Consider the following 13,978-nt stretch of genomic DNA (forward strand, 5'->3'; position numbering starts at 1 on the left):
CACACAGGTTTCATGGTCGGTTTTGTCAATTGCAAAATATGAGTTCAAGGATCTCAGAACCTATAAGAGCCAGAGCAACCAAATTTGGTATTCACACTCCTGTGATATCGGACCTTGACCGTTTCATGTCCAAATTTCGCCACACCCCCTTCCGCCCCCGCAAAGGACGAAAATCTGGGGCATCCACAAATCTCAGAGACTATTAAGGCTAGAGTAACCAAATTTAGTATCCGCACTTCTGTTAGATCTCACTATAAAACGTATATCTCAGAATTTCGCCCCACCCCCTTCCGCCACCACAAAAAACGAAAATCTGTTGCATCCACAATATTGCACATTCGAGAAAACTAAAAACGCAGAATTATAGATAATGACCATATCTATCAGATTGCTGAATCTGGATCAGATCGGATCATTTTTGTAGCCAAAAGCAAGAAATCAATTTTCAGTGGCTACGCAGCGCCCGACGTCACGCTCAGACTGATTTTCTGTCTCTCTCGCACGCACTCTTTGTCGTGTCGTTTAATATTAGCGGCGTCTGCCGGAGGAGAGTTATACTGACTTAGTATCGGGTATAACCGTAGAGTTGCGGTGTCCGCAGCAACTCGCAACGTTCCCCCTCGTTTTTATACATTTATAGGTTGTTGTATTCAAGTTGTAACTCATTTTGTGCTTGCTGTCTGGCAATGGCATATCGCCATAAAGGCCTTGTAGGAACCCACACGCGCGCAGCAAAGTCAATTGGAACACATAAAATTGAATAAAGAATAATTTAACAACGATATCCGAGGGATTTATTCAACGGGTAGTTGGCTCTGGATCTATAGAGCTCCATATCTCCAGGCTTGGCGAAACGGTGGCAACTATATCCGTCAGCCTAATAAAGATCACGTCTACAAGAGCCCACCGCTTTTATACCAGAAGTCACCCATAATTGGATCAAGGAACTGCTCGAAGGAGAGAAGCATACCGCAAAGGCTTTTACAACTGTAGAGTTTTTCGAGTAATAGGTGAGATTTTTTCAGCAAAGCGAAATAGCTTTTGGCATGGGCTGCCTGATGATGAAAAGAGCATAATGGAAATGATTGGATTGGAAATCATCGGACTCCCAAACGCTATTTGAGACTTCAAATACAGTTTAGCAAAAAAAACGAGGGGGAACGTTGTGAGTTTCAGCGGACACCGCAACTCTACAGTTATACCCGATACTAAGTCAGTATGGCTCTGCTCCGGCAGACGCCGCTAATATTGAACGACACGATAAAGAGTGCGTGCGAGAGAGACAGAAAATTAGTCTGAGCGTGTTGATTTGTTTCTTTTGGCTATAAAAATGATCTGATCTGATCCAGATTCAGCAATCTGATAGATATGATCATTATCTATGATTCTGCGTTTTTAGTTTTCTCGTATCCTCAATATTGTGTATGCAACAGATTTTCGTCCTTTGTGGGGGCGGAAGGGGGTGGGGCGAAATTTTGAGATATATGTTTTAAAGTGAGATCTAACAGGAGTGCGGATACCAAATTTGGTTACTCTAGCCTTAATAGTCTCTGAGATTTGTGAATATCCCCAGATTTTCATCCTTTGCGGGGGCGGAAGGGGGTGTGGCGAAATTTTGAAACAAACTCGTCTCGGTGCGATATATAAGGAGTGTGGATACCAAATTTGGTTGCTCTAGCTTTTATAGTCTCTGAGATCTAGGCGCTAATGTTTTACTCTAAGCAAAGCCGGCTATGCTACGTGTGTGTTAGAGAGAGACAGGGCGAGAAAAAATGAAATTGTTTTCTTGATGCTGGCTATAATAATAATACGATCTTATTCAAATTCTGCAGTCTAATAGGTCCTTTAATAGGCCATGAAACCCATTCGACAGCACACCCATTCTCCTAAAAACTGTAGTTTTCAACAACGTTTTAAGAGCACAGTGTTTCATTTTTTATACCCGATACTCAAAATGAGTATTGGGGTATATTAGATTTGTGGTAACAGTGGATGTGTGTAACGTCCAGAAGGAATCGTTTCCGACCCCATAAAGTATATATATTCTTGATCAGCATCAATAGCCGAGTCGATAGAGCCCGGTCTGTCTGTCTGTCCGTCCGTCCGTCCGTCCGTCCGTCTGTCCGTCCCCTTCAGCGCCTAATGCTCAAAGACTATAAGAGCTAGAGCAACGATGTTTTGGATCCAGACTTCTGTGATATGTCACTGCTACAAAAATATTTCAAACCTCGGCCCCGCCCACTTCCGCCCCCACAAAAGGCGAAAATCTGTGGCATCCACAATTTTAAAGATACGAGAAAACCAAAAACGCAGAATCGTAGAGAATGACCATACCTTTTAGACTGCAGAATCTGAATTGGATCGTTTTATGATTATAGCCAGCATCAAGAAAACAATTTCATTTTTTCTCGCCCTGCCTCTCTCTAATACACAGGTAGCATAGGCGGCTTTGTTTAGATTAAAACATTATCGCCTAGATCTTAGAGACTATAAAAGCTAGAGCAACCAAATTTGGTATCCACACTCCTAATATATCGGACCGAGACGAGTTTGTTTCAAAATTTCGCCACACCCCCTTCCGCCCCCGCAAAGGATGAAAATCTGGGGATATTCTTAAATCTCAGAGACTATTAAGGCTAGAGTAACCAAATTTGGTATCCGCACTTCTGTTAGATCTCACTATAAAACGTATATCTCAAAATTTCGACCCACCCCCTTCCGCCTCCACAAAGGACGAAAATCTGTTGCATCCACAATATTGCAGATTCGAGAAAACTAAAAACGCAGAATCATAGAGAATGACCATATCTATCCGGTTGCTGAATCTGGATCAGATCGGATCATTTTTGTAGCCAAAAGCAAGAAATCAATTCGCAGTGGCTACGCAGCGCCCGACGTGACGCTCAGACTGATTTTCTGTCTCTCTCGCACGTACTCTTTGTCGTGTCGTTTAATATTAGCGGCGTCTGACGGAGGAGAGCCATACTGCCTTAGTATCGGGTATAACTGTAGAGTTGCGGTGTCCGCAGCAACTCACAACGTTCCCCCTCGTTACTTTTTATACCCGATACTCAAAATGAGTATTGGGGTATATTAGATTTGTGGTAAAAGTGGATGTGTGTAACGTCCAGAAGGAATCGTTTCCGACCCCATAAAGTATATATATTCTCGATCAGCATCAATAGCCGAGTCGATTGAGCCCTGTCTGTCTGTCCGTCCGTCCGTCCGTCCGTCTGTCCGTCTGTGCGTCCCCTTCAGCGCCTAGTGCTCAAAGACTATAAGAGCTAGAGCAACGTTGTTTTGGATCCAGACTTCTGTGATATGTCACTGCTACAAAAATATTTCAAAACTTCGCCCCGCCCACTTCCGCCCCCACAAAGGACGAAAATCTGTGGCATCCACAATTTTAAAGATACGAGAAAACCAAAAACGCAGAATCGTAGAGAATGACCATATCTTTTAGACTGCAGAATTTGAATAAGATCGTATAATTATTATAGCCAGCATCAAGAAAACAATTTCATTTTTTCTCGCCCTGTCTCTCTCTAACACACACGTAGCATAGCCGGCTTTGCTTAGAGTAAAACATTAGCGCCTAGATCTCAGAGAGTATAAAAGCTAGAGCAACCAAATTTGGTATCCACACTCCTTATATATCGGACCGAGACGAGTTTGTTTCAAAATTTCGCCACACCCCCTTCCGCCCCCGCAAAGGATGAAAATCTGGGGATATTCACAAATCTCAGAGACTATTAAGGCTAGAGTAACCAAATTTGGTATCCGCACTCCTGTTAGATCTCACTTTAAAACGTATGTGGAGATCATGTTTTTTATCCCCAATCGGCCGACTAATTATTTCGAATTAAATAAAACTCGGCGCAGAAATAAAATTACGATATGTTCTTTAATGCGTGACATCCAAATTGCAAGTGTGGCTTGTCTGCCCTTTACATTGCCGCTCCGATCGCTAAGCGCAGCTTCGCTCGGCCGACGTCGGTAGGAAGACGCAAAGCGGAGATAGCGAAGAGCGAGCTGGCAGAGAGCGTTTAGCAGGGCAAGCAAGCGCAAAGCTTCAACAAACAAATGAGTGACATAGACATAAGTAACAAACAAAATAAGCGGCTGAGGGCCAAGAATTAGGTGCTATTTGGCAAGCAGCTAATCGGCTGGGTTCTGCTCCGAACATTCACCCCCCGTTGGAAGGCAAAGGCTTTCAACAGATCCATCCTGAAGGGGCAGAACCGCTATTTTTCCAACGGCCCTCTTGAAGATGCTTGCTTGGGCGCAGCTGGCGGCTACGCTGGGATGATCGTCGAACGCAGCAATCGGCGCTTCTTTACGAAGGCGGCTTGTCGTGATTACGGCTTGATCATCGGGAACCTCTGTAATTGCATAGAATGGCAGGAAATTTGGCAATGTAGAAATTGTTGAAAGTTGAATTTCATTTAGCGTGGATATGTAGGTTTTTAATATATGGAAAAGTTCGCGCTGCAGTTCCTGATTCTCCGATCGCAGTTTTTCCACTTGCACCTGGCACTCGAGCAGCTGCTTCCTGCATTGCTGCTCTAAGTTTTGGTACTCCAGCGTTGTGGGTCGAAAATCGTCAATAGAGATGCACGAGGAATTTTCAAAAGCGGCTAAAGCTGCACGCTTATTCTCCGAGCTATCAATGCTTCCTGATACTATCCAACCAAGTTTAGTCTCCTGCAATGTTGGCAATTGGGCTGATAGTCGAATCTGTCCGACGCACATTAAATCGAAGAACAAACCAGAACCTATCAACAGATCGATACGTTGGGGCTTGGAGAAATTAGGATCAGCTAGTTTTAGATTATTCGGCATTGGCCAATCCTTTGCGTCTACGCCGAAGTTAGGCTGCATTTCCGTAATTGAGTTGGTGACAATTGCAGCGAAGGAAGCTCGATAGCTTGCGTCCTGGGATTGTACAACTATATGTACAGACTTGCTCGAAGGTAGAATGGAATCTCCGATTCCAGAGATGTGAACATAAGACGAGCGATGATCCAACTGCAACTGATCAGCAAGTCTAGATGTTACAAAGTTTGCCTGTGATGCAGAATCCAAAATGGCACGACATGGGATAAGTGCTCCATAACGATCTGTTACATGGACGAGGGCAGTAGGTAGCAACACGTTCTGGCTAGGCTGAGATTTCTGGATCGAGGGGGGAGGGCTAGAACACCCGCTTGCTAGAAGCACAGTCGCGGCCTCTTGCTGGATCGATTCCTCGGCCGGTGAAGAGGAAGATGAAGCACCAGTTCCCGATGGAATGTGGAGTAGCGTGTGATGTTTGGCCTGGCAATGCCTGCAAAGTCCTGACCTGCACCTCTGCAATTCATGGCCTTTGTTGAGGCAGTTCAAACACAAGCGGCTCTTCTTTGCTTCTTTGTATCGTTCAAACGCAGATAGATTCAGGAATGCCTGACATCTAGATATGTAATGCTCGGAGGAATTGCAATGGTTACATATGGGGTTAGGATGGTCGTTACTGGAGGTGATAAGGGTGACAGGTTTGTCTTCTCCCACCTGTTGACTAGGACTTGTTGCCATGGCTGATCCCAAATTCTCCAGCATCCGACATCTCGCTTCCAAAAATGAGGCCATGCTTGACCACCGAGGCAATCCTGACGTCGGCAAGTTCTCTTCCCATTTCTCCTTTGTTTTGTGGTCCAGTTTCGTGCCTATGATGAAGATCAGCAACCCATCCGAAATCTCCTGCGGGGTCGCCAAGGTCTGAAGTGCACGCAAGTGCGAATTGATTTTGTCGCTGAGCGCGCGCAAGCCGATAGCTGAGCCCTTCTCCACCCCTTGCAGCCCGAAAATAGCCTTGACGTGTGCCTGAAAATGTAACAGTTTATTATCGAATCGCAACATTAGCAAATTCAACGCCTTGTCGTAATTCTCCTCAGAAAGTTCCAAGGAACGAATCGTATCCAGCGCAGCACCATCTAGACATCCACGAAGATATTGGAATTTTTCGATGATTGGTATACGATGGTCTTTGTGCACCATTGTCGAGAACATCGAGTGGAATTCTGGCCAATCCATGTAGTTCCCCCGAATCGCGGAAGCTGCAACTCGGGCATTCGAGAACGGCCTATACTATTATAGGCGAACAACGACGAATCCCCCCGAGAGTATGCCGAGCCGTTGAATTGGCAACATTTACCGTGCGAGCAGCCATCAACTCCCGCGACAGCCTGGACCTAACCTTGACATAAACATTCGAAAAGTCCAGCCGGGCATCATGGGCTAACTGCAGGAAATCCAGCCTTTCAAGGCTCGTTTGAGCGGCATCGAAATCCGCATTCATTCGCTCGATCTGCTCTAAGCGAGCTTGAAGTTCTGCCTCATCTAACTCGGCAAGCTCTTCCTTGGTGGGAAAGCGATCCATGGCCTTTAGTTGGCGCGCGATGGACTCGGCCTTGTGCTTGTAGAAATCTACATCACTCGGCATTGCTGCGTTCGCGACATTGGTAGGCTCAGGTGCTGCCATGTTGAGGTTTTAAAAGAGTCACTCAGCACGACCGAAAAAGACACCCTGTATACGTATAAACGTGGGAACCGAAAGCAAAGGGATTACAGCTAATGCCTTTAGCTGTGCGGCTGTGCGAGCTGTCCGATTCCGCTTTGTACTCCGCTTGTGTGTATTAGTGAGTTCGCTGCACTGCCTACCGCACTGCACTGACCGAATTGTCGCGACAGAGAAATTAAAAGCCAGCAATGCGTGTATGTAGGTGTATGTAAGTGTGTTTTAGCACCGAATTGTGCTTAACCGCCGAAAATGTGCTAGGGCTAACGAATGTCGATCGCGAATGATTATTAATTGACACTGCAACTCAGAGATCACGTCGGGGTCACCAAATTTTATGTGGAGATAATGTTTTTTATCCCCAATCGGCCGACTAATTATTTCGAATTAAATAAAACTCGGCGCAGAAATGAAATTACGATATGTTCTTTAATGCGTGACATCCAAATTGCAAGTGTGGATTGCCTGCCCTTTACATTGCCGCTCCGATCGCTAAGCGCAGCTTCGCTCGGCCGACGTCGGTAGGCAGACGCAAAGCGGAGATAGCGAAGAGCGAGCTGGCAGAGAGCGTTTAGCAGGGCAAGCAAGCGCAAAGCTTTAACAAACAAATGAGTGACATAGACATAAGTAACAAACAAAATAAGCGGCTGAGGGCCAAGAATTAGGTGCTATTTGGCAAGCAGCTAATCGGCTGGGTTCTGCTCCGAACAACGTATATCTCAAAATTTCGCCCCACCCCCTTCCGCCCCCACAAAGGACGAAAATCTGTTGCATCCACAATATTGAGGATACGAGAAAACTAAAAACGCAGAATCATAGATAATGATCATATCGATCAGATTGCTGAATCTGGATCAGATCAGATCATTTTTATAGCCAAAAGGAACAAATCAACACGCTCAGACTGATTTTCTGTCTCTCTCGCACGCACTCTTTGTCGTGTCGTTCAATATTAGTGGCGTCTGCCGGAGGAGAGCCATACTGACTTAGTATCGGGTATAACTGTAGAGTTGCGGTGTCCGCTGCAACTCACAACGTTCCCCCTCGTTTCTTTTTACTTTCAATGAAAACTCAAATCGTTTAAAGTTCAGGCGAAAAACTAGATTGAAACAAACCAAAACATGGGGAAAGTCGTAGACAAGCGGAGACAAAACCCAATCGATGGAACTACTTATATATATACACAGTTATTATTGTAGCTGAGCCACCCGGACAATACAACTAGAGAACGGAGCAGCCCGTGGACTTAGACATAGACTTAAGACGGTTTCCGTATCGCGTCCGATTTCAACAGAAGGCGTATTCAGGCGTTTAGTATGTAGAACACCAGCTCGAGGATGATGGGCTCCTGGACGCCCGACGATTCGCCATGAAGCGTGGCTATCAGATGGTTGTCCAGGGCATTCATATACAACGGAGGGAGCTTCGAGCCACGAGCACCGGCCTCATAGCAGACCTTTTGAGATATATAAATTATAATCTGTATTGCAAATGGGCCATATATCTATCTTTTCACATACATTCTCCTGATCCAGCGTGGCCCGGAGGCCAACCTTGTTGATGCCAGCGGCGGCAAGCAGATCGAGGAATGGTAGCAGGGCCATCGAGGCGCTTCGGGCCAGTTGCTCGGCAATGCGCGTGATGTCCACATAGTTGCCACCATTTGTGGAATACCAATCATCGCACTAAAGCGACATGAATAATATATAGATGATTCTTTCGTTTAGAGATGATCCCACTACGAGCTCACCTTAATAATGTAGATATCACTCAAGCGGATAACATGATTGGCATTGGAATAGTTGAAGCTGGCATGGAGCCGCATGTTGGAGATGCCCTCCATGGCCATGTCATCAATGGGCGACTTTACACTGAAAAAGATTCCATTTAAAGGACAGTCCGGTAGAGGATTATCTGTGGCCTTACCCCACATTGATGTCGCGATTGTTGTCCACCCACTTGATGCTGACGATCTCGCTCTGGTCGTCGCTGGCATCGACGGGACCGCACACAATGTCGATGTCCGTTTGGTTTCGCAGCGCCTGGCGCACTTCCTCCATTTTGGCTGGCATTATCTGAACCATGAGGCCATCCTCAACGATGCTGCACTTGCCGGACAAGCCGCTGGTGCTCTTGAGTGCCTCGTTCAGCACAAAGAAGCTGGCGCCGGTGACCTCGCGGGGCTGGCCTTGGATGTTGATGGCCTGCGTGGAGTAGGCGTACATCTCGTTTCGGTCGTCGTTGACGTTCTGCATGCACACCAGATGCCCGTCGGCCACCTTTGAGAAGTTGCCGGCAAACGCCAGGATGTGGTCGCTGGCGTTGTTGATCGCCTTTATAACGTCCTGCTGGCGATAGCGTGGAATAATCACCGTCATCTGGCGGTCCTCCATGTGGATGTACAGGCCCCGGATGGCGGGTAGCGAATACGTGTAGTTGCGAAAGTCCACCAGGAAATTGATGATCGTCTGCGCGATCTCCCCATACACCGACTCGCGCCCGCGCACCGAGATCAGCGGGCAGGGGTAGTAGCGGTACTGGGCGCCCAGGCGAAGGATCAGGCGCAGCGGCAGCACCCTGGCCCACGGTACCTCATGTCGGTGGATCAGCACACCCATCAGATAGGGATTCTCCGGTACGATCACGCCCTGCAAGCACTGGTACGTCGGCCGGATGTAGATGAAGCCCCCGTGCTCTCGCGATCCAAGAAAGTGTGCGCTCCTAGGACTGGTGAAGGCTAGCTCGTGGGTGCTGGTCCGTGCATGATCCGCCACATATATCTCGTACAGGTGCTGGAACACGTCGCGCGGCACAGCCGGCTCCCCTGCAACCGGTTCCCCCTGCTTGGGCGGCTTAATCTCCAGTAGAATGATCAGCTCATCGCTGCCCTTGTGGTGCAGTCCGGAGGTGGTGAAGTTCAGCACCCAGCGGTTCATGCAGCAGCTCACTGGAGGAAGAGGAATTGTGTGGATTGTAAGGGACATCATGGCGCAAAAAGGAGCACCACTCACTGTTGATGACCTTGACCAGAACGTAGAAGTTGTTCTCCAAGATAAATTTGAGCGTTTCGTGTTGCAGTCGCTCCAGGAGGTCCCCATCGTTGCGCACCTCCTTGTATTCCACGTCACAGCCGCCGGCATCCTTGCCCGCCACACAGATGGGCGGCAGGGCGTTCTCCTCGACGGGCAGATAGCAGCCTTGGGCATCGCCGTTCGGCGGTAGTTTTCGGGAGCGTACAGGCTCTACCTTGCGGCGCGGCGAGGTCTGGGCCGTGGGACGACCGGCTGTGGAGGAGACAAGAGGAATCAGATTGAATGGGAGCTTCTTCAGGGACTACCTACCGCTTGATTCGGCCGCCGTCAGCGTGGCCGCAGCCGCGCTTGGTGGAATGGAGCCGCGGAAGAGTTGGGCCACCAGTCCCATTGTGGCACTGGCAGCGCTCTCAATACTGGATCTTGGTTCCTCCGTCTCCGGAGTGGGTGGCTTCTGGCCACCGCCGTTGCTCCGGGGCACGCCGCGACGTGCCTGCTTGGCCTCGCCCCACTGCTGCTCCATGGTGCTGGCCAGCTCGCTTCCTGGGGCGATGCCGTCGCTGAACATGACGCTCTTGCGCTTGCGCCCCTTCTTGCTGTCCGAGGAGGAATTCGAATTGGAGCTGCCGTCGGTCTTCTTGAGCACGCCCACGGGCACAATCACGCTGGGCGGCGGTGCGCCCGGGCTGGCGGCCACCTGGTGGTGCGGCGGAATCGTCGAGCAGTACTCCATGGGATTGTTCGGATTGGGTGAACGCATGGGCGTGGGCGGCAGGGCCGTGTTCGGAGCGAAGGCGTTGTCCGGATATGTCTCGCCAGAAGCCTTGCGTTCCGTGAGGATCATGAAGCACTGGACGCAGACACGCGACTCCGGCTCGTTGGCAAACTCCAGGCCAAACTTCTGCGAACAGCAGACAGAGCAGAGCACCTTGCCGCATGCGCGGCAGTGGTGGCGCCGCTTGATCATCGTGAACTTCTGGTGGCACTGCATGCACTGCCCGGCGATGTTGTCCGGCACCCAGATGGGCGGCACCTTGCCCAGATTCGCATGCGGATCGCTGTACCCCACGGCTTCGTAGATGGGGCTCTCGTCGTCTTCGGCTGGTGCCGAGGCGTCATCCGCCTGCGACAGCTGCTGGTCCTCCTGGGATCCATCTGCAGTGGGCACCTCCTCGGAGGGCTCTGGCGGCGTCTGTCCGGCATTGGCGTTTACCTGTTGGCCCAGATCCAGGGTCTGCGGTCTCTGGGGACGCTGTTCCTGGGCCTCCAGGGCATCCGCAGCCACACTGTCACCCTCGACCTGTTGCTGCTCGCCATTCTCCTCCATCTTTTCGTCATTCTCCGGCCCTTCTTCGTCCAGCTTTCTGCCCGAAAGCGAATCCGACTCCGTGCTGCTAAAGGAGGCAATGTCCTCGCCAATGGCCGTCACCGGGGCCGGAGCCTCGTGGGGCTTCAGCCCGGTGGAGGCCTGCGAGAAGTTGTCCACATTCAGTTGATCGTTAGAGGTGGTCTCCTGGTCGGAGAGGATGCGCACAGACTCCTCTTCGGTGACGGGCGAAACAGACGCCGAGGCGGATGCGGATACCTCTTCTTCAAGGATCTCAACCTGCTGCTGCTGCTGCTGCTCCTCCACGTGACCCTCCTGGTTTTCATCCACATCAATCTCCTGGAGCATGCTGTCTAGCTCCGTGTCGGAGATGTCGTCCATCGTTGAGCAAAATTTCACGGGCTGATGGCGTCGGGGCCCCTGATCCTTTGGTTTTGGCTCTTTTGGAGAAGCAGGGGCTTCAGAGAGAAAGGATTCCTGGAAATGATAAATTAGAGCATAAGGAGAAGGTCTTTGAAGGGAGGATCCATCTGCCTGGATACTCACTGCGCGCGGCAGCTCCTCCAGACAATTGGTGACCTCCGTCTCCTGGTCTGTGCTGGTCAGATCCTCCGACAACTCGTTGAGCACCTTTCCGAGCATCGAGGAGGCCGTCACATCGCCAGGCATCAGCGGCTGTGTCCCAGGGGTCGTGCTGTTGCTGATGGAAATGGAGAAGAGGCCCACGGCCAGGTCCTCGACCACCACTTTGGGCTCATCCGGTTGCGGCATGGCCCCTGCCTGTGTCGCCGCCACCACCACCTCCAGGGCACTGGGCTCCATCTCCTCGGAGTCGTTGCTCACTGGCGACGGTCCCGATGAGAACGTGGAGCAGGAGGAGGTAGTTAGCGATTCGGAGGAAGAGACTATGGCCTCATTCGGACGTTTCTCCTGCCCCTCGCTGAACTTGTTGATGTCATCGAAGCTGTCATCCACATCGCGCAAGTGCTCCGCCTGCCAGTCATAGCTGGGGAGCTGGTTGTACACCTCCAGGGATTTTACATTTTTGCGATAGTCGTCCAGGCTGTTGAACACCTGAGAGACGCCCACAAAGCTTTTGGTGGGCGGTGCACCTATTGCTGAAGCAGTTCCTGCTGCTGCGAATCCTCCTGAAGCTACTCCTCCCCCATTGGAGGCACTGGCTCCGTCTCCTAGTGGGCGCGTGGGCGTAGAGTCTAACGTTGCAGCTGCCACTGACGCCGCTGCTGCAGCTGATGCTGCTGCTGCTGCCGCTGCTGCTGCATTCCTGCTCTCCTGCTCGTCGGCGGCAATGCGTAATTCCAAGTTATCCAAGACCTCATCAATGTCCACCAGATCCATGGCGCTGCACTGATCGCATGGGAGAGACGGATACGTAATAAGCCAGGCTTAAACGGCATCAAAATTTTCACATTCGATGATTGATTGGTAGAAAAGTTGATGGAGGGAGGGGGGAAGAGAGAGAGAGTGGGAGCGATGTGTGTGGGAACGCAATAGCAAAAAGAAAGAAAAAACAAAGCATTTTAGTTTTATGATTCATCCGGGATTTTTTCGACGATGCTGGGAGCCCATTTAATAGCCCCTTTATCAGGCTCAACTGCGCAGCCACCTCAGACAGCTATAATTACCTTATTTACTTGTTATTTATTTATTTATTTTTTTGTCTAATTTTTAACGAAAACCCCCAGTGTGCCCGACCCTTAGAAACCAATGTTATCGGACTTATTGATATACTATAACTCAAAAATATACCAAAATATACCGTCTCAATTTTAAAATATACCGTAAATATACTGACTAATTCAAGTTCTACTATACATATTCCTCAATTTTGATATTCCGTCGAATATTATTAGCTATATAGAACATTTAACTATGCCATCATAATTTTATACGATTGATGAATCAATTTTATATTTAACTGGTGTGTTCTTAATACTTGCTTTTATTGCATTTTGCGTAAAAAGAGGTTTTAGCGAAATAAGTCAAACAAAAAACAAGTAGCGAAATAGGTCAATCAAGACAAACGAAAAAGGAAATTGCTCAATTTTGATATTCCATTGAATAATGCTGACTAACTAAATCTTTCAGCAATGCCCACACAGTTTTTTCCCATTGATGAATAAATTTTCTACAAGATTGGATAGTTTTTAATCCTTGCTTGTATTGTATTTATTGTAAAAAAAAGGTTTAAACGAAAAAGTTCAACAAAAAAAGAGTCGCTATATTGCGTGTAAGCCGAAGTATAGGCCTTTGTATACCCTATTTTGTTAATTTTATATGAAAGTATAAATATTGATATGAAGGTAAAACGTAACTAAAAAAGACCTTTTCTCAAATTGACATTTTTTAGACATATTCATGTTCATGATGAGTGTTATGTAAGTTAACACAATCGATCGAAAAAATATATAAAAACAAGATCAGCCGTTATACAGGGGATGTTTCCCAGCGACACCGGAGTTTTGGGTACGCAGCAATGTTGCAGAACGAGCAGTGAGCGTCGGGAGTGCTGGGAACTTACTTGTAAGCAGTAGAGTAGTTCGGGGTGAGAAATCAACCGCGTCGGCCGTCGCCACGCCTATCTCAAACCGAATAAAATAAAATAAAAATTGAAAGAAATAAAATTAAAATTGGCGCCCAACTAATTCGAACCCACGGCAAAACCTGCACCAGCGGCAAAAATGAAAAACCAATACACGCAATTGAACATAAAAAAAAAAAACAGATCCAGCAGCATCTGGAAGACAAAGAAGACACCATACTACCATACACCATAAATTGTACACCATACACCATAAACCGTACACCATACAACACCATACACCTACCAACAAGAAGACATCAAGAAGCAGCTATACTAACATAGTATAAATCCAGCAGCATCTGGAAGACAAAGAAGACACCATACTACCATACACCATAAATTGTACACTATACACCATAAACCGTACACCATACACCACCATACACCTACCAACAAGAAGACATCAAGAAGCAGCTATACTAACATAGTTTATGACAAAGAACATGTGAGTAGAGTGTTCA

At 48.3% G+C, this 13,978-nt stretch overlaps 1 protein-coding gene across 3 annotated transcripts; it reads right to left on the bottom strand.

Moving 5' to 3' along the window:
• Nucleotides 1-7,632: 7,632 nt before the first annotated feature.
• On the bottom strand, nt 7,633-12,642 carry LOC108160288 (zinc finger FYVE domain-containing protein 9). 3 transcript variants are annotated; one of them, XM_017294179.2, is made up of 8 exons: nt 12,559-12,642; nt 11,459-12,318; nt 9,895-11,389; nt 9,565-9,837; nt 8,480-9,500; nt 8,304-8,424; nt 8,074-8,238; nt 7,633-8,009 (listed from the first exon to the last, which is right to left on the bottom strand). In XM_017294179.2, exons 2-8 carry the CDS (start codon nt 12,269-12,271, stop codon nt 7,857-7,859), a joined length of 4,041 nt encoding a protein of 1,346 aa, XP_017149668.2. In that variant the 5' UTR covers nt 12,272-12,318; nt 12,559-12,642; the 3' UTR covers nt 7,633-7,856. The 3 variants fall into 3 exon arrangements, with proteins under 3 accessions (XP_017149668.2, XP_033253854.1, XP_033253855.1); XM_033397963.1 differs by having other exon boundaries at nt 9,895-12,318; XM_033397964.1 differs by lacking the exon at nt 12,559-12,642 and having other exon boundaries at nt 9,895-12,493.
• Nucleotides 12,643-13,978: the final 1,336 nt, after the last annotated feature.

The sequence above is a fragment of the Drosophila miranda genome (assembly GCF_003369915.1).
Source record: "Drosophila miranda strain MSH22 chromosome Y unlocalized genomic scaffold, D.miranda_PacBio2.1 Contig_Y2_pilon, whole genome shotgun sequence".
In the NCBI taxonomy this organism is placed as follows: Eukaryota; Metazoa; Arthropoda; class Insecta; order Diptera; family Drosophilidae; genus Drosophila; species Drosophila miranda.

What these genes read in the sequence shown, in the direction of transcription:
- LOC108160288 (XM_033397963.1), bottom strand. Translation starts at nt 12,271, where the DNA reads ATGGATCTGGTGGACATTGATGAGGTCTTGGATAACTTGGAATTACGC. An exon ending in AATCGCGACATCAATGTGGG is followed by an intron (nt 8,425 to 8,479) that starts GTAAGGCCACAG and finishes AATCTTTTTCAG; the next exon opens with TGTAAAGTCGCCCATTGATG. An exon ending in CCACGCTGGATCAGGAGAAT is followed by an intron (nt 8,010 to 8,073) that starts GTATGTGAAAAG and finishes ATATCTCAAAAG; the next exon opens with GTCTGCTATGAGGCCGGTGC.